This window comes from Phyllopteryx taeniolatus, chromosome 20 (assembly GCF_024500385.1).
Source record: "Phyllopteryx taeniolatus isolate TA_2022b chromosome 20, UOR_Ptae_1.2, whole genome shotgun sequence".
In the NCBI taxonomy this organism is placed as follows: Eukaryota; Metazoa; Chordata; class Actinopteri; order Syngnathiformes; family Syngnathidae; genus Phyllopteryx; species Phyllopteryx taeniolatus.
In genome coordinates this window covers 16536316-16555867 of record NC_084521.1, presented here as the reverse complement: position 1 = coordinate 16555867, position 19552 = coordinate 16536316, and the positions used below count along the sequence as shown (strand labels likewise).

General features: G+C 55.4%; 2 protein-coding genes across 22 annotated transcripts in view; both read left to right on the top strand.

The window, feature by feature from the left end:
- Positions 1-479: 479 nt before the first annotated feature.
- On the top strand, positions 480-14767 carry LOC133470472 (phospholipase D1-like). 6 transcript variants are annotated; one of them, XM_061758898.1, is made up of 27 exons: positions 481-637; positions 1488-1625; positions 6314-6487; positions 6696-6856; positions 6924-7066; positions 7158-7266; positions 7612-7677; positions 7928-7986; positions 8085-8177; positions 8435-8587; positions 8656-8805; positions 9008-9091; positions 9204-9285; positions 9359-9469; positions 9562-9744; positions 10062-10278; positions 10489-10623; positions 10698-10816; positions 10900-11013; positions 11285-11395; positions 11729-11817; positions 12648-12761; positions 12828-12877; positions 12949-13083; positions 13160-13313; positions 13610-13727; positions 13963-14767. In XM_061758898.1, the coding sequence occupies exons 3-27, from the start codon at positions 6349-6351 to the stop codon at positions 14185-14187; spliced, it is 3114 nt and encodes a 1037-aa protein (XP_061614882.1). In that variant the 5' UTR covers positions 481-637; positions 1488-1625; positions 6314-6348; the 3' UTR covers positions 14188-14767. The 6 variants fall into 6 exon arrangements, 5 of the variants coding, with proteins under 5 accessions (XP_061614879.1, XP_061614882.1, XP_061614880.1 ...); XM_061758895.1 differs by having other exon boundaries at positions 480-637; positions 10062-10623; XM_061758896.1 differs by lacking the exon at positions 1488-1625 and having other exon boundaries at positions 488-637; positions 10062-10623.
- Positions 14768-14913: 146 nt separating this feature from the next.
- Positions 14914-19552, top strand: part of LOC133470470 (traf2 and NCK-interacting protein kinase-like) — a 30967-nt gene continuing 26328 nt past the window's right edge. For 5 of the 16 annotated variants that reach the window (XR_009785986.1, XM_061758889.1, XM_061758890.1 and 2 more), the window contains exons 1-3: positions 14914-16045; positions 17091-17156; positions 19217-19273. Coding sequence is in view for 15 of the 16 variants with exons in the window: in XM_061758889.1 (XP_061614873.1) it covers positions 15989-16045; positions 17091-17156; positions 19217-19273 (180 nt within the window). In the remaining variant the exon portion in view is untranslated. Of the gene's footprint in view, positions 16046-17090; positions 17157-17181; positions 18184-19216; positions 19274-19552 lie in introns of those variants that run through there. The other 11 variants (XM_061758880.1, XM_061758879.1, XM_061758887.1 and 8 more) reach the window with 9 other exon arrangements.

The following is a 19552-nucleotide window of genomic DNA, read 5'->3' as shown; positions in this document are numbered from 1 at the left end:
CGTTCTCCCCGTGCCTGTGTGGCTTTCCTCCGGGTACTCTGGTTTCCTCCCACATCCCCAAAACATGCATTGCTTCAACATGCTTCATTGAAGACGCTAAATTGCCCGTAGGTTTGAATGCGAGTGCGAGTGGTTTGTTTCTATGTGCCCTGCGATTGGCTGGCGACCGGTTCAGGGTGTACCCCGCCTCTCGTGTGAGGAGAAGCGGTGCGGAAAATGGATGGAGGGATACCAAGACGCCAAAGTCTTGCCTGGCACGGACGGAAGGCTCACAGCTCAAAAGTGGGGCTTCCCTGCATACTGTATCGGGGTCGCGAAAGGTCAACCACGATGTCGCGGGTATGCTTATGGCATCTGAAATTCTTTTCAGCCGACGAAAGCGTAACGCGACGTCGCGGCCTTCTCATTTCCTGTCCGTCGGAATCCGGAATGTCGAGCTGCTTTGGAATGCGGACGGTTCCGGTTCTCCCGCCTGTGTGCACTTTTATGCGTGTCGCGTTGCGGAACACACACACACGCGCGCACACGCCACGTCCGCGACACCTGTTTGCTTTCCGGGAGGTGCGACGCAAAGCAGCTCGACGGATTCCGAAAGCTTCAGCGCACGCCGCGCCGCGCCGCCGATGACTTCTTCGAGGTATTTCGACATTTCCATTTGACAATCTGGTTTATCACCGATGCACGTTTACTGGTGAAACTCGCTGTTAGAAGATACAGTGTCGCGATAAGGAGCATATGGAAGATGAGTTCCAGGCGGCCTTGTTTCAGGCACATAACGTGACAATTGGTTGGATTGGGAATGATTCCTCAACTCAATAACTTCCTTCCTGTACTAAAACTAAAAGTTTGTGCCTCAAATGAAAGCAGAAATTCGCATCATGCTCATTTGTATTGTTCGGCAGTGGGCAAAGTATGGCCTGCGGGTCCCATACGGCCCTCTCACAGTTCCGAGGACCGGGGTTCAATCCCCGGCCCCGCCTGTGTGGAGTTTGCATGGGTTTTCTCCGGGCGCTCCGCTTTCCTCCCACATGCCAAAAACATGCCTGCTAGGTTCATTGACAACTCTAAATTGCCCGTAGGTGTGAATGTCCCCGATGACGGCTGGGATGGGCTCCGGCACGCCCGCGACCCGCGTGAGGAGAAGCGCGACAGAAAACGGATGGATAACATTCATAAAATAAATCACTTAAATATAAATGTAAGATTTTATTCATTTCTTATAAAATAGTCACCTAACTATTAAATTATCAACATCAAAAATAAAAATGAATTACTTTATGACGTTTTACATACATTTTGCCATCTACTAATGAACTTGCCCATAGAGATATATATATATATATATATATATATATATATATATAGGAAATGTCGAAAAAGCTGTCCTGATTGCAAGTGATGATTCATGATAACCTCCGGTGCTTTCAAAATAAAAGCCGCAGTGTGCAATGGCGTGATGGTGCATCTTTCTGGCTTTTATTTTGAAGCGACAGGAAGTGCTGGCGCGTTGAATCTGGCGAGTAGGCGTGGTCTTGCCCTCGCGTCTCACTCTCGGTCTCCGGCACTTTCTTGTCATCTGGAGGAGGGAAGAAGCCGCACCGAAAGCTCCTGCTTCCTTCTTTCCGGTACGTTTTCAGGTGCTCCAACGTGTGTGCGCGCGTAAGTATTTGTGTGTGTCTGATTTTGCCCAAGTTTGCTTTTGTGCTCGTGCGTCAATCAATCAACGTGCACGAGCATCAGCGCGGTGGTCACGTGATCAGACCGACGTGAACCTGCTCTTCCGGTGCGGGGGCATCGTTTGGGTGAGGAGACATCCTCTTGCCTTGTTTTTCCGCGCCGCACTTGACTGGAAATGGAAACCCGCATTTTGTTGTCGTTGGGGCAGATTTCGCGCGGAGGCTGTCAAACCCATTTTTCTCTCGGGCCACATTGCACTTCGGGCATTTTTGAAATCATACCCGTGTATCGTCGCACGTCCGTAACAAATTGTTGGGTAAGTGGTTATCAAATCCGAAATCACGTCAAATATTATTGCTCAACTCATTGCAAAAAGCTTGCAATATCTCAACATTATTAACAGTGAAGGCAGTTTGCAATTTCGGTGAATGTTTTTAGCAAGGAACAAAAAAGGCGCATGCCCTTTGCTTCCGTGGGCCACTTAAAATGATGCGGGGGGCCATATCCGGCCCCCGGGCCGTGACTTTGACACCCGCCGTGTAGGGAGTGTTGGCTCAGGCTTTTAAACCAAGTTCGGCTTTCAAATGAGGGTTTTAAACCGGGTTTAGGGTTTCAGTTGCGGTTTGGAACCTGGCTCGGGGTTTGAAAGGAAGCTTCCAAGTCGGGCCCGACCGGGAGACGTTTTGGAGGTTCCGATGTTTGGCAGAGTAAAATTCAGTCATCGGCCGATTGAGTCTAAGAATATCACTTTTTTTTTATCCCTTAATGCTCACAACAAGAAAGATAGGAATTACAGGCAAACATTTGACTTTTTCCGTCAGGAGTTTTTTTTTTAACTTTAGAACAGAGAGAAAACAAAAATCGGTCAAAATCCGCTTTAATTTTGGGGGAATGTTTCTGACTAGCATTACGTTTGTCTTACATTGTCACGTGTTGATGTGTAAAAATAAATAGATAATCGTCCGATTTGTGCCCGTTTGAAAAGGACGAATATCAGCCGATTCATCGGTCTGGACAAAGTTTGGGTTTTGAAACCAGAGTTCTAGTTTCAGACCGAGGGTTTTAAATCAAGGTCAGGGCGACCGCATTTGACGGATGCCGTCGCCACGGAGACCGACCATGGTTACCGCGGTAACCCCGCCGCATCAGCGGGGAACAAAGCGAGGCGAGGCGCCGAATTGCGGTGCCTCGACTTAGGAGTTTCTCCAGCGGCGGGCTTTGACTTACGAGCTCGCTTCATATATTTCGCCACTCGGGGGTGTTCCGTTTCCGAACACGAGATATGTTCCGAGTGCTGAAAATGTGCGGAAAGGCCGAGAACATTCGAGGACTGAATTGTTGCGATCTCGCTTAAAAATCTCGCTCTTGTTTTTTTTTTCGCCATCTCAGTTTTTGGGGCGGGGCTAAAAAATGAGCCCGTGACGACAGCGGACTGGCTGGCGCGTAGGTGAACATTCCGCTTTATGAAAGCAGTTTCTTTCTTTCTTTCCTCAAAACGTTTCTGGGTCGGGTTTTATTTTGGACTTTTCGTTCGTGACTCGCGTCTTCCAAATGACGACATCGTCTCGCTCGGCGTCTGACGGCTTCCTCCCGCTCGGTTTGTGTTGAAAGGAAGCCCGCAGGAAGTGTGAGGAAAGTGTGCGCGTGTGCATGTATGTCACTGTGTGTGTGTAAGCACTTGATTGGCTTTGTGGGTGTGTATGTGTGCATTTGAAAGTGGCCAATATGGACTCTGTGCTCAAGGTGTGTGTGTGTGTGTGTGTGTGTGTTTTGCCTCCTTTGATCAATAATCATTATCAGCTGCTATTGTAATGGACAGGAAGTCGCCAACGTCAGCGTTTGAATCATTAATGGCGTCCATTTGCGCCTCCATCTTCTCCACATTTTCGTCGCGTGTTAAGTTGCTCCTCGTCCGAAGGCGAAGACGGGCGCGAGCGGAGGCCGCAAATGTCGCCGAGGTGTCGAACGGCGTCGAAGCAGAAGCGGAAGCGACTTTCTACTCGCTGAAGAACAAAGAAGGTCTTTACGTTCGTGTTGAAGGAGAAATGGCGGCCCGCTCGCTTCCCGCGACAAATAACTCCCCGAGCGGGTCCCCTCACTCACGCTGTCGTCCGGTCGACTTTTCTAGCAAGTTCAGTTGCACGGCCGGGTTCGCGACCCTTGCCCCGCGCGCTCCTTGTCCCGCCCCTTCCAACGCTCGTGTCTCCCGCTCGCCGTCGTTCTCGAGACAGCAGGATTGACTTTCCTCATCTTGCTGACGGCGCCTGTTTTGTCTTTTGTTGTCTTCTCCCCCCCCCCTTGGAGAAACTTCGCTCTGTTGCTCCGATTCTCAATAAAATACGAAGAAAGCGCAGCGGCAATATCCTCGCGTTTCTGTCGTCGGCCATCAAAGCAGCCCGATCACCTTTTGGCTTTTTTCAAAAAAAACGAGACATTTGGAAGTATCCGCTTTGACTTCGCAAAACTGAGATCGACGCGTTTGCCGATTTTCTGACCGATGGCGACGGCCCAAACCGGGAAGTGAATCGTCGTCACTTGACCTTTGTGCATTTTCTGCACGCTCGATTGGGTAAAAATATCCCGTTTTCAAACAAATAGATGGAAATGTGCTTATTTTTTCATTTGATTCGTCGAAAAATAATCAACAGATTCATCGATTGTCAAAGTAATCGTAGTTGCGGCCCTATTGTAATCGTTAAACAGTCACGGGAGATGTTTTTGTTTTGCGGCCGCGGAATTCCTGACGTTCGTCAATGTTGCGCTTGTGCGACCGCTTCGCGCGGCGCCAGATCGGCATCAGCCGTCGGCGAGGAAGACGAGACGACCTCCTCGGACAACAAGCGCACCCTTCACCTCGCTAATAGACGGCGCCGCGCACGCGCGCAGGAAGTGTGTTGCAAAGTGGCCTCATTGTGCAGCTTGCAATCGTCTCAACAGTCGGAAGAAGTTTCAACTCGTTCCCCGTCATCCGTCACGCTACGAGGCCCAAATTCCCCACACTCGCAGTCTCCTTATCAGTTGACATCGAGCTTGAGCTTCCATGTACTAGTACACTTTTTTTTCCCTCTCTACCTGTTACTAGTGTGGCCAACCTGTGCACTAGGTGAAAACCGTGTGCTACAAATACTACGAGTGACATTTTAAAATTGTGCTGCATTGTAGCATGCAGATGTCAAGTAGTTTTGCCTCTCTAGTAACAGCTAGTTGTGCTACTAGTATGCCAAAACATTCCTACTAGTGTCCAGAAATGTCACACAGTAAGACATTCATTCTACTAGTGTGCCGAATCATCTTACTAGTCAGGACAAGAACATACTAGTAGCCTACATAGACCTTATGCTGTACATGAAGGAGGTGGAATAAATGCTGTCTGTGGTCTTGATTGATTGATTGATTGATTGATTGACTTCATCTCGAGAAGTCGAGCGTCGCTTTGTCGGGACGACCGCGACCCCTCCCCCGTACCCGGCTGATCCGCCAACTTTTTGGACCTTGAGAAGAGGTCAGGGGTCAACGCTTCTCTGATGACTAAAAAAATGAAGCAAGCTAAAAAAAAAAAAAAAAAATCGGGTGGATGAAGGTGGACTCCGTCCTCATCGTCACGTGTGCACGCACGAGCCGCTCGTCGACGACGAGCCCGCGGCCGGTCGACCGAGGCCACTTCTCGTTCTTCCCGTTTGCGCGCGTGCGCGTCACCCGAAACTAATTGTGTGTCTTCTTTTGTTCACGACGCGTGTCGTTATCTCACGCCGACGAGCCGACGTGCTGGCTGTCGCCTCTGCCGCGCTTTGACGCAGGCGCGTTGCTCCTGTTTTGAATATTTCCTGGCCCAAAGCAAACACGTTTGTCCGCGAATGCCTTCATTGTTGGGGATTGAATTTCCTTTTTTTGGAACAATCCGTGCCGACGGGCATTTTGTGCGCGTGTGCGCACACGTGCACGTTTGTGACAGCGAGCACGTCGTCTATGCGAGAAATAGTTTCGCGTTATGCGCGGTAAGAGTTGACGACTATTTGTACGAGCAACACGCGCCACCTTTTTTGTGCTTGCGTGTGCGTGTGCGTGTGCGTGGCCCATATCGGATTTTCGAGGGCAAAGGTCACCGAGCGTCCGTGTCCCCCTGCCTCGTTTTCCAGCGTCTTTGCCGCTTTGATGCAAATGTTGGCAATGTCCAAATCTAATGGAATGCCTCAAACCGAATTGGCACGAGTGGCCACAAATTGTACTCGAGTAGGAGTACTGTTACTTTCGAACAAAACGACTCGAGTCGAAGAAGCCCTCCAAAGAAAGTATTCCAATAAAAAGTAGCGAGTGGCCGCTGAGTCAATTTTTGTCAGTCCAAGCATGAATGTCCAAAATATCAAATGGGAAAGTGCAAATCCCGATTTTGCCCAACGATGTCACTCGAAGTGAAACAATGACGCATTCCATCTTGCGTTTGGTTTCAGGCCTTCGACGAAGACGATTCTTTCGCGACGTCGGCATTCTTTTCTCGCTTTTCTCAGCGCTGCGCAAAACTGCTGCTGAAAACTTTGCCTTCTTTGCGAGCGATTTTGTCCTTTCCGACTTGCGTCCGTCTGTCCTGCACTTGGCCGGCGACCGATCCGGGGTATAAACTCCAACTCCCCCCCCCCAGGTGAGCCCGGGCCTCTCGGCTGATCGCCGGCGGCCATGTTGGCTCAAAGCCAGCCCGCTTCCAGCACGCTGCAACTGGTCGCCAGCGACGTGAGCGGCATCATGGAGACCCTGGACGCCCGCGAGCTCGACACGGGCGACGCGGGCGACGCGAGCGCCGGCGGCGGACCGCCAGGTGGGTGGGTCCCGCTTCCTTTAGACCGATTCCAAGTGTCGCCGGATGGAAATGATTGAAATTTGAATTTGAATGGCGTTCAAATTAGTTTTGGAATTGAATTGAATTGGAATTGGAATTGGAATACTTGGCAAAATAAAGCTGATTTTGATTCAACACCAACATTTTTGGAGGGTGAGGGTTTGAAATGACTTTTCCCCCCCCGCAGGGGACGGGCTGCCCTTCCTGGCGGTGTACAAGACGGCGGGCTTCAAGGACAGCAAGTCGGCCTTCCTGTCGCGTCCCGTCACCGCCAAGATCCTGGAGGTGGAGCGCTTCACGCCGTCCCAGGACCGCTTCAACGTCGGCCGGGAGAGGAGCGTCAGCAAGGTCCGGCCGAGTCCGAGCGGAGCCCGACCGGGCCGGCTGGCGTCTGAGTCTCCGTGTGTTCTTTCAGTCCACGGGGGCGGTGTACAAGATCGAGATGAAGCACGGCGAGTTCACGTGGTTGGTGAAGAAGAAGGAGAAACACTTCCACGATCTCCACAGAGACCTGAAGACGTACAAGGCCGTCCTCCACCTGTCGCTGCCCACCCGCAGGTCTGGCGAGTTCGCGCTCTTCAAACCGCCGGCGACTTTGCGGAGAGTAAAAGCGACGCCGCGTGTGTTTGCGTCTGCTGTCCGTGCGCAGTCACACCATCAGGAGGCAGACGGCCGGCGGGGGGGGCAGGGACATCCCCAACCTGCCCAGAGGAGGCGGAGACGAGCTGGTCCGCGAGGAGCAAGTGTCCAGCCGCAAGGTCCGTCCGTCCGCCGCCGGGGACAAACGCTCCCAAACGCTATTGTTGCACATCTCCGCTCGCTTTCGTAGACGCCGAGAGCAATTCGGATTTGAAGTCTCGTAGCGTTTTCAGATTCCAAACGACGGCTCTAAAAGCTGTCGCGAGCCCTCAACCTTGCGGACTCTTCTTTTCCTACTCGTCAGGCACGCTTTCCACGGCAACTGGACTTGTCCTACTAAGTCCTTCCTCCGCAAATTTCCCACTCGTACGACGAGCCTCGTGGGCTTTTCTTACGTCGTCGGTCGGTTTGTGAACTCGTGGCAAACTCACCGATGCGGCCGATCGTCTGCTGCGTTTCCCCAGAAACAACTAGAAGATTACCTCAACAAGCTCCTGGAGATGCCCACGTACCGCAACTACCACGGCATGGTAAGCAAGCTTCGTCCAACACGGGCAGGGCTTAAGCAGACCTTTGTGCGAGTGGAGAACCTCGCGTTGTGCTCAGGTCGAAGTAGAAGCTCGTGCGGGACACTCGCTCTCGACTTGGCCAATGAACTCTGACGTCTTACCAGCGGGGGGGGCGGCGTGAAGCCCGTGTAAAGCTCCGTCTCTCTCTCTCTCTCTCTTTTGCTTTGCTTTGACGTCGACGTGGAATTATCGGACTCGGCGTTCCCGTCAGATGGAGTTCATCGACGTCAGCCAGCTGTCGTTCATCCACGATCTGGGTCCGAAAGGCTTGTAAGTCGCTTCCCACGTTTGCCGGCCCGCGCCTCGTCGATGACTCCGTGTGTCTTTAAAACGCGCTAAATCAACGTTTGGCGCGTGTGCGCCGCTAGAGAAGGGATGGTTCTGAAGCGCTCCGGCGGCCATCGGATCCCCGGACTCAACTGCTGCGGTCAGAGCAAGATGTGTTACCGCTGGTCCAAACGGTCAGTACGCACAAATACTCCACGACTGCACTGCACTGAAATCCTCGTCGCGAAAGACGAAATCTCTCAAGCGGTGCAAAGCAAATCAAATCTGCGCATCCGCCGAGGTTTCATCGAGTTCGTCGATCAATTGGATCACTTTTGTTTCAGACGAGATTTCAAAAGCGCATCCCGCTGATGTGCACTTCTTACACGACTGCGAACAGAGAGGAAATCATTTTCCAAAAGTGTGTGTGTGTGTGTGTTGTTGCGCGCAGGTGGCTGGTGGTGAAGGACTCGTTCCTGCTGTACGTGAAACCCGACTCGGGCGCCATCTCCTTCGTCATGCTGTTCGACAAAGAGTTCGCCGTCAAGATGGACTCCAAGGACACGGAGACGCAGCACGGCGTGCGCGTCGACAGCCTGTCCAGGTTTGCGCCGTAGTTGTCGTACCGCTGGGGCCGAAGAGGGTACTAGTACGTGCGCCCGTGTGGTTCAGGTGCCTAGTGCTGAAGTGCAGCAGCTACCGGCACGCGCGCTGGTGGGGGCAGGCCATCGAGGGCTTCGTGCAGGAGCGCGGCGCCGCCTTCCTGACCGACCATCGCTTCGGATCCTTCGCCAGGCGAGAGGAGGACGTCCCGGCCAAATGGTAACCGCGCCGACCGCCCGCCCTTCGCCTCGCTCACTTTTTACTCTCAGCGGCAAAGCGTCGAAGCCAGCCGCGGCTTCCATCTGCAAAATTCAATCCAGCCTTAGCGTGCGTGCGTGCGTGCATATAGTCCAACATGACGTGTCGCAGACATTTTGAAAAATGAAGTCATACTTAGCTTTGTGCGCGTGCGCGCGCGCAGGTACGTGAACGGGAAGACTTACATGGAAGATGTGGCCGACGCTCTGGAGGAGGCCAAAGAAGAAATCTTCATCACAGACTGGTGGTGAGTTCAAGTGCGGGCGGCACAACATTTTGCGCTTGAGCGGCTCAGTTAGCCGCTGAGGCTGCGACGCACGCCTCACTGCGCGTTCGTTCGTTCGTTCGTTCGTTGTCAGGTTGAGTCCCGAGATCTTCCTGAAGAGGCCCATCGTGGAGGGCAACCGCTGGCGTTTGGACCACGTGCTGCGGCGCAAAGCGGTGAGTGTGGCCGGAATTCGCGCGGGCGCGGGCGCCAACTCCGGCCGTGACCCGGTCTACGGTTCGTCGACAGCAACAAGGCGTCCACGTCTACGTGATGCTCTACAAGGAAGTGGAGCTGGCGCTGGGCATCAACTCGGGCTACAGCAAACTCACGCTGCGCCACCTGCACCCCAACATCAAGGTGAGCGTGCGAGTGAGCGCCCGCGCGCGAGCGCGTGCGCCAGATGCGTCTCCGCTGACGCCCGTCGTCGCGTCCGTCCGTCCGCCCGCCAGGTGATGCGCCACCCGGACCACGTGTCGTCGGCCGTGTACTTGTGGGCGCATCACGAGAAGATCGTGGTCATCGACCAATCGGTGGCCTTCGTGGGCGGGATCGACCTGGCGTACGGTCGCTGGGACGACCGCGAGCACAGGCTCGCCGACGTGGGCAGCGTGACCTTCTCGCCAAGCCAGCAGGTGCGTGCCCGACGCGCGCGGGAAATCAGAACGTGTCAATGATTATATTACAGCTTTCTTTTTTTTACATTTCTTATTTGTATTGTATTGCAAGTAACGTTGCATATTCACATTTGTAATACATTTGTATTACATTGTTATAATTCCTACATTATATTATGTTAATTATTGTCTTACTAGTTAGACTGTGTTTTTAGTAGTTTTGTTCATTTTTGTTCCATTTTTATTAACATCGATTCCATTATTAAACAGTTGTCTGACATTGTCATTACATTGTTACGACGTGGTTATTACATGTGCGGCCGTCGCTACGCCAGGCCGAGGCGTCCTCGGGCGGCGCGGCGGCCCCGGCCGACGGCGGCGGCGGCTACGGCAACCCCGCCTTCTCGGCCGACGATGCGGCGGTGCAGCCCAAGATCAAAGGTCAGGGCAGGATGAGGCGGGCCAAGATGAGCATCAAGCGGCACCTGCGGAAACACGGACTCGCCCACGCCGACAGCGACGACGACCTCGACCCCGACCCCGACTGCGCAGGCGAGGCGCCGTATAGGTCGCCGGTTCTCAACCGTGTTTTTCTATTGTTGCGAGGTCGCGACCCATTTTCAGAAGTTAAGAACGATGATTTGTGTTCGTCGCTCCAAAAACATCCCGTCCGGACACGATTTGATATTTTCAAAGGCGCCTGTAAAACACGGAAGTACCTCTTGTCATCGCTTCCCTACTATGTTCGGCGGCACGTTTCAGAAAGCGACGCGGAGCGGCTGGCGCGGTCGGGCGGTGACGACGGCGACCTGTGCGGCGACACGCGCTTCTGGCACGGCAAAGATTACTGCAACTTTGTGCACAAAGACTGGATCGAACTGGACAAACCTTTCGACGGTAAGCCCGGCGACGCCGTCGCCGTTGGACGGATCCGCTCATCCGCCGCGCCCTCGCGATCTTTTCCCGCTCAGATTTCATCGACCGCCACGTGACGCCCAGGATGCCCTGGCACGACATCTCGTCGGTGGTTCACGGCAAAGCGGCGCGCGACGTGGCCAGACACTTCATCCAGCGCTGGAACTTCACCAAGGTCGGCCGTCTCGGCGCGACGCGCTTGCCGCTAAAGTGCCCGCAAAACTGACTGACGGGGATTTGTTTTTTTTTTCTGGTCAGATCGTGAAGCCGAAATATCGTCTGCTGTCCTTCCCGTACCTTCTGCCCAAGTCGCACACCACCGCCGGGCATCAGCGCTACCGAGTCCCGGGATGCGTCAACGCCAACGTTCAGGTCGGCCGACATTTGACCTTCCCTCCTTAATAGGGCGCCGCGCCGCGCCGCGACGTGGCGCCTTCTTCCGGGTGGCCGACGCCTCCTCGGATGGCACCGTCGGTAAACGACGCGGAGGCGCCGACGAGATACGTCTCTCCCGCCGTAGTTCCTTTCGGAGGAGCTCTGGCGGCGGCGTTTCGGTCGAGGTTTCCTCGAGTTCGGCCGCCCGGACGTCTGTCGCTAAACATTGTGAAACGTTTGACTGACGTGACGCTCGCCGCCCGCGCAGATCCTCCGCTCGGCGTCCGACTGGTCGGCCGGCATCAAGTACCACGAAGAGTCCATCCACAACGCCTACGTGCACGTCATCGAGAACAGCCGCCATTTCATCTACATTGAGGTGCGTGCGCGGAAGCGTAACCTCGCTAACGTCCATCCTTGCCGATGTCAACAGTTTCACTGAGGGATGTACTCACTTTTGTTGCCAATCTGCGGATGATTGACGGCCGTTAAAATTGAAAATGATCGAATAAGCCAGGATGAACTGCCAATAAGCGCTTACGGGCGAAAGGGAACAACAGAAAGAGATTTTCAAAAATTGACAAAAGCCGCGGATGTCGCCGTCGTTTTGCGCATTTCGCGCATCAGCTCAGTTTGCTCCGAGAGCGGCGCCGCGGGGCGAGGAATCGGCAAGTCGCTTTGTGCTTGCTGACATGCGGACGTTTGCTTCCAGAATCAGTTCTTCATCAGCTGCGCGGACAACAGGCACGTCTTCAACAAGATCGGCGACGCCATCGCCGAGCGCATCATCAAAGCGCACAGGTGACGCGATTTCCTTCATCTTCTGAACGACAGATGTCAGAGCAAACGTCAAATGCGGGAAAAGGGGGAGCGCCGTGAATGTTGGAGTGCGTCCGGGGAAGGTTTCCAGTGCTTCACGTTTACGGACGGAGGATGTTGGGGAAAAGAAATCACTGAACGAATCGAGGAAAAGCGCCGCAACATCATAAAGTTAGCGCTGGACCAGAATCATCTTCATTTGCCGAGTACGTGAAAAACACGACGAGGAATTTGTCTCCGGAAATTTGTCTCCGCTTGACCGCGAATACTTTTGAGGCGTAAAAAAAACATCAAAGCGCAGTCACCGAGCAAAAAAGAGGTTGCCAGGAAGAAGAAGAAGAAGAAGAAGAAGAAGAAGAAGAATCCTCTTTTATTGTCATGAACATGCATGCATGCACACAAAATGTGTTCTCTGCATTGAACCCATCACAGTCAACACATACACACGTTAGCGGAACACACTGGAGCAGGGGGCAGCTGAAGCGCCCGGGGAGCATTTCGGGGTATCGGTGTCTTGCTCAAGGACACCACAGCCGTGAGTCCGGGGGATGTTGGCGGATGGTCCAGTCGGGGTTTTGAACCTAGGTCCCCCACGGTGGCAGGCGATGATCTTAACCATTGGGCCACGGCTGCCCATGTGCTCATGCCGGCGCTCTTTCTTTTTGGGGGGACGCTCGCCATTTCGAGCAGTTTGAAATAGTCTGGCACACGGACCATTGTGCAAATGGCGCAGAGGCGTCTTGAGGTTTTGCAGCTGCGGGGATTTCGCGGGTTTCTTGGATTCGTCAGGAGGGTTGTTCGTGTCGTTCCAGGGAGGGCGAAAAGTACCGCGTGTACGTGGTGACGCCGCTGCTGCCGGGCTTCGAAGGCGACATCAGCACCGGGGGGGGCAGCGCCATCCAGGCCATCATGCACTTTAACTACAGGTGGGCGCGCACGTGACCGCCTGCGTGATAGTCCCTCCGTCCGTCCAAAATGTTTCTCCTGTGCAGGACCATGAACAGAGGCGACCACTCCATCATCTCGCAGCTGAAGAGAGAAAGTGAGTCACGTGACGACCAAACAACCGTCACCAAATTCACAATTGACCGCCGGTGAAATTGCGCCGTCTAGTGGACGACCAGTGGATCAACTACATCTCCATCGCCGGCCTGCGGACGCACGCCGAGCTGGAGGGGAAGCTGGTGACCGAGCTCATCTACGTGCACAGCAAGATGCTCATCGCCGACGACAACGCCGTCATCATCGGTGAATTCCCCGACGCGCGGCGGCGCCCCCCGCGGGCCGGCCCGAGTAACCGCGGCGCGCCCTCCCCCGCCCGCAGGCTCGGCCAACATCAACGACCGCAGCATGCTGGGAAAGCGCGACAGCGAGGTGGCCGTGCTCGTGGAGGACTCGGAGACGGTGGCGTCGGTCATGGACGGGCGGGCGTACCGGGCGGGACGTTTCGCCCTGCGGCTTCGCGTCGAGTGCTTCAAGTACGCCGGACGGCGCCGAATCGCGCAGCTGCTCACAAGTATTGGGACACGGAGTCTATCCCAGATGACTTCGGGCGAGAGGCGGGGTACGCCCGGGACCGGCCCCCGGCCGACCGCGGGGCACGTCCGGTGTGACCGGTCCCGGGCGCAACCCGCTTCCCACGCTCAAAGTCAGCCGCGATAGGCCCCCGACGACGAGCCGCACTCTACAGAGCGGATGGACGGACGTGTCCCAAAACTTCTGACCATTTGCCGTGTAGTTGCGATGTCACCGTCGGCACCCATGTTTCTTTCAGGACCATTTTGGGCGCTCACGGCGACCCGAGCATCGACGTGTCGGACCCGATCAGCGATCAGTTCTACAAGGAGGTCTGGATGAGCACGTGCGCTCGCAACGCCACCATCTACCAGAAGGTAACAAAGGTTGACGTCTCCTCCGCACCGCTTGTGCTAACTTAGCATCGTTTAGCGAACGTCGTTAGCACGCCTTCCCTGTAACAATTGGCTCGAGCGTCAGTCGACGAGTCTCGCCCGAGGAGCGAAGCGCGAGCACCGATGCGATACGGCGACGCGCCGTAGCGGCCCGCTAACGCTTGGGGAACGGTGCACCTCTTTGCGGCGCTGCCAAAAGTCTTCTCGCTCCCTCCAGGTTTTCCGCTGCCTCCCGTCCAGCGACGTGCGCAACATCCTGGAGCTGGACGGCTACCTGGGCAAGCCGGGCCTGGACCGGGACGACCCGGCCCGGGCTCACGAGGAGCTCCGCAAGATCCGCGGATTCGCGGTGCAGTTTCCGCTGCAGTTCCTCGCCGAGCAGAACCTTCTCCCGCCCATCGGCTCCAAGGAGGCCATGGTGCCCATGGAGGTTTGGACCTGAGGCCTCTCGGCAGGACTCGCGGGAAGCTAACGGCTCGTCGGCGCCGCGCAGGTTCTGCGGAACTTCACCCAGAAACTCTTTTTTCTTTCTCCTACCAAACCTCATCGTAAAGCGAAAGACCGACGGCAACGGCTCACGTGGCGAACGAAACGTCTCCCGGGCGGACGTTGTTCTCGTAGCGAGCTCGCGCGCTCCTCCGTCCGTGACCGACGCGACGTCGTCGGAACGCCGAGAAGACGCTCGCAGCTCCTCGGACGTCATCGGCGCGCGTGGGACGTCGTCGGAGCGCGACAAAGTCGCCTTCCCGCGGGAGCGTGTGTCTGCCTCGCCGTCCTCCATCTTGTTTGCACGCGGCATGCTCACGTTACCCACGCAACGAATCTTCTCTTGTCCTCTTCCTTGTCCTCCTCCTCCTCCCTCTTTTTTCCTCGCCGTCCTTTCTCCTCCTCCTCCTCCTCCTCATTCGCGGTGTCCTTCTTCGCCATCTTCAGGCTGCCTCGAAATGTGGAAAGGAAGTGCGCGTTGTTGTTCTCCATGTTTTCTGTTTGTCCTCCAACAAATAAAGCAACCGTGAAGTAAACGGGTTGTCACACGCTTAACTAAGGTCACCCCGGGAAGCGGAGAAGGACCGAGGTGGCGTTGGCGCGGCGCTCGGAGGTCGAGGACGCCGTAAGAGCGCCGTCGTACGTCTTCGCGCGTTCCGAGAAGCGGGGCCCGGTTAACCCCGTTTATGTACGTAAGCGGGGGAATATTAGGGAAAGAATGAACCCGCAAAAAGTAGGGTAGGCGGAAGTTTTCTTTTTGGTTTTCTTCACGTCACAAAACATCACGACAGCTAATAAAACGAAAGGACAAACGTCGCTTCAAAATGGGAACAGAAGGCCGTTCATTCCGTGTTCGTCATGCCAAAGAACACCGTAAAAGCGGTTTTCCACCAAAGTGACAAGAAAAAGGGAAGAAACTGCTCGCGTTCACAGGGGGAGAAAAAGGAAGGCGGCCCGAGCCGAGAGCAGCAGGATTCCGTCCGCTTTCTTCTCAGCTTGGAGCGACGACAACTGCACGCGCGAACGACCTTCGGAATTCGTCGTGGGGGCCTCAGAAACGCTCCGGCCACTGGGTGGCGCCAGAGCCAAACGAGGGTTGCAAAAGATCACTGTTTGTTCCCCAAACTTTTCAAACAAACTGTCCTTCCTCAGTCATCAATTGATTTCAAATGTTTTGGCTCTGCGGATGCTTGTTCTGCTGTCCTAACTGAACATTTGTCTCAATGTATTTGTTTATTATTGAGTTCCGTTGTTTGATTGATATCGTTTTTCACCGTTTTCTAAACGGCATCTTTGTTGAGTGTCCCCCCACAACGGTGTACGGTGACCTTTTCGAATCTCGCACCTGACCTCGTCACGAACAAACAACCGAAACACTCAAAATAATCCAAAGTCAATCAATGACAACTCGCCATTTTATAGAATACAAAGTTAAAAGCGGCAAAAACGAGCGCAAGCTTCCATTGTGCACCGGCGGGCTGGAGGACGCCGGCGTGCGCGTCACGGTGGGCGTGTCCGCGTGACTTGTTGGCCACGCCCGGGAAGCGCGCGCGCGCTCGCTCGCTCGCCGCCGCCGTGCACTCTCGTGCGCGCGTCCGCGCAGCTGGAGGCATGTAGCAGCACCTGAAGGAAGCTTGCGTGCACGTCGTACGTCGCGTCGTCGTCGTCGTCGTCGTCGTCCTCCTGACGGAGGAAGAAGAGGAAGAGGAAGAGGAAGAGGAGGAGGACGCTGCCTTCCATCTTGAGCATCCGCCGCCATGGCGAGCGACTCCCCCGCGAGGAGTCTGGACGAGATCGACCTGTCTGCTCTCAGGGTAAGCGTGCACACGCGCGCGCGCGCACGGCCGGCACCTACCTGTCCCGTCCTGTCCTGACAGAACCCCCTCCCCCCCCCCAATATCCTCGTCATCCTTCACCACCTGCTGGTTCTGCCCCCCCCACCCCCCCCCTCTCATGCTACCGGTGATGCGCGTGCTGCATATGTCGTGCGCGTGCGAAAATGTGTTTTTTTGAGAATCGAGGCCGCGCGCGTCCTCGTACCTGGGCGAGTGCACATGTGTGCGGGGGACGGGTGCACGCGCTCGGCGTAAATCCCAACGCGCGCGTGCACGCACCAGCCTGTGCCGCCATTTCGCGATGTTGCGGGAGCGTGGACGCGCTCGCTCGGCGGGCGGGCACGCGCGCGCACGCACGCACGCACGCGCACTCCCGTACGCCACAGCTGAGGAATGTGTGGGCGAGCAAGCGCGTGCTTGTGCCCGGTGAGAGAATTCACGCGCCAACTCGCACCTTCTCGCGCGCGCACAAACGAGTCTGGACGTGACGGAGGGTGCGACGCGCGCGCGCACGAGTCGCATTTGGAGGCCTCAAGCGTCTTCATCAGTGAGCAGAAATGACGTCACACAGGACCGCGATGACGCGCACACATTGGCGTCCTCATTTTGGTCACCTTCCTCGCTCCCCTCGTTCCACGCGTGTGCGTCTTAGCTCGGGTTAGCTCGCGCGGTGACAAAATTGCGGTCGGGGGAGTCGGAAAGCGCGAGAGGTCGTCGGGGTCGCCGCCGCCGCACTCCCTCGCGTGACGCGGAGATGCGCTCGTTTGGCCCGGAACGACTGACAATGAGACCCGGCCCACCTGAACGACTTTGGCTTTGCAAACGTGGGGGCGGGGCGTGCCTCTAATTTAGGCCCGAAGGGTTTTCCGAATCTCCGGCACAGCGGCGGCGTTTGTCTCCAAATTTTCCCGGCAAAGCAAAACAAGAGCAAGTGACAGCTCGTAGCCGGACGAACGCTCGCACACTAGGTGGCGCTGTACTTTGTATTTCCCGCTGACTAACTGGTTGCGCGTGTCTCTCCCAGGACCCGGCGGGCATCTTTGAACTGGTCGAACTGGTCGGCAACGGCACCTACGGCCAAGTTTACAAGGTAAGGCCCGTCGCTGCGCGCTCAGCCTTCGGATTTTGCGCGCCTGATGGTTTCCGATTCCGGCGCGTTCCCGAGTGTGGCTCACGTGTTCCGATTTTGGGTTTCAAGCTGAATTTCTCATCGGGTCGACGCATGCGGATGACATCGAAGCTACTGAAACGCAACACAGACGCGCAACTCGACAGAAGCGAAGCTTCCGTCGGCGCCGATAAACGCGGTTGGAAGTCGCTAACACGCGGGCGCTAACCACTAGCAACTCGTCTGGAGCTGGAAAATGTTCGGAAGTCGCCCGCCAAGCGAGGCGCGCACGTTACCGTGGAAACCTGGCATCGTTGCGAGCGTTTGTGACGGAGAATGTCGACGCGATTTCTGTCCGTTCTTGCGTAATTCTCGCAGACACGATGTGACTCGCTCGAGACTGTCGCCGACGCTTGTGGTTGGCTTAATAGTTCCTGCTTCGGTTAAGTCAGGAGAATGTGACTCAGAAGCACCCGATGTCCAATCAACTTCTCGTCCCAGAAGCTCTTGGAGAACCGAGCGGCGACCGAGAACCTCGCTCAGAACCTTTTCAGGGGCAACGCCAACACGAGACCGAACGGCGGCGCTACAGCGCCCATCTCCGAGCAATTATTTGACGCGTCAAACACTTTTCCAGAACATCCTTCTCGGATAAGAGAAAACGGCGAGCGCTTTCGTGAGGAGACTTGATGTTGATGCTGGCGCCTAACCCGGCTGTCTTCGGACGAGAGGCGGGCGGGGTACGCCTCGAAGCGGTCGCCAGCCAATCGCAGGGCACACATAAACAAACAACCGTTGGCACTCAGGTTCCCACTTACGGGCAAGTGAGAGCTTTCGGTGAGGCGAGCACGCGTGTTTTGGGATGTGGGAGGAAAGCGCAGCGCCCGGAGAAAAGCCACGCGGGCACGGGGAGAACACGCAAACTCCACACAGGCGAGGCCGGATTTGAACCCGCGACCGCACAACAGTGAGGCGGATGTGCTAACCGGTCGTCCACGGTGCCGCCGCGGTGTGTGAAATAATAATTCTTTTTTTAAATCCAGAAATGTTTTCATTTGTACTCTAGTAGAGATCCCAAATATGCACACGAGGAGAAGAAGAAGAAGAAGAAGAAGAAGAAGAAGTCTCGTCCGAGGCAGCGAGTTGCTTTGGCCGAATGCTTCTTGTTCCTTCTTGTGAGAATGTCGACGCTTATTTCCACGAGCCCTCGAAGGGACTGAAGTCGCTTCCACGGCAACGGCGTGAGGAATGCGAGGCCGGCCCCAACACGTCGTTGCGGCGGCCCAAGACGGCCGCCTCCTCCCCCCCTGCGGGGCTGCGCGTGTGCGCAGCGGCTATCGGGAGCGCCGGTGCGGCGGCCGTCTTTGTTGCAGGAAGCGAGATAAGAAAACTGAGACGCGATCTCTTCCTCTCGCTTGACTTTTATTGCCCGGCGGCGGCGGCGGCGGCGGGTCGAGCGGCTCCGCCGCCGCCGCTGCCGCGTGTCACCGGGTTTCGTTTTGTTCTCCATCCAGCTTCAGCGCTCACACGCGCGATGGTAGAACTGGGCCGGTGATTCCCGACCTCTGCGGAGCCCCCGATTTCCCCGTTCGCCCATCGATGCCAGCGCTGTATAGTGGCCAGCAGAACGATGAAATGTTCTTCCGCTGGAAGCGCACAAATGTCACGCTTAAGAAATACGTGCTGACCAGATCGTCACTATTGCAGGATGTCGACTTTTTGCGACTTTTTTTCCGAGATCCGAAAGATGCCTCGGCTGAATACATTTTGGGAAACATGGCGAGCGGATTCAGCGTTGCAAAGATCAATTCGATGATCCGGAATTAACGTCGATGTCAATCACGGCATTTTGAATAGTTCCGAGGAACCCGTCACATCCACGTAGCCGGTCGAAACCAGAGTCGGAATATCCACGACTACAATTGCCCTTCCGATATCCGCAAAGCGGGCAAGGACAAATTTGAAAATTTGCGTGTGTGTGTGTGTGTGTGTGCGCAGGAGTTTGACTTTTGCTATGATTCAAACTTGTCTCCGTGAACCAGGGTCGTCATGTCAAGACTGGCCAGCTGGCGGCGATCAAGGTCATGGATGTCACGGGAGTACGTAACGCACGCACGCACGCACGCACGCACACACTTCTCACAAGTTCCAGCCGCATTGGCGATAGATGACAATGTGGCCTCTCTTTTCTGAAGTTTTACTCCTGCAACTTGCGCAATATATGCTTTGGAAGTTTCCCTTAGAACCTGTTCTCACGCTCTCACTGGCAACAAATGGAAGATGATCATAGAAGATCACTTTGAGGAAAGGAAACTTTTCCAAAGTCGGTTTGCGTGTCACTCACAGTTGAAGTTTGCACCACAGAGGGGCTAACCCAA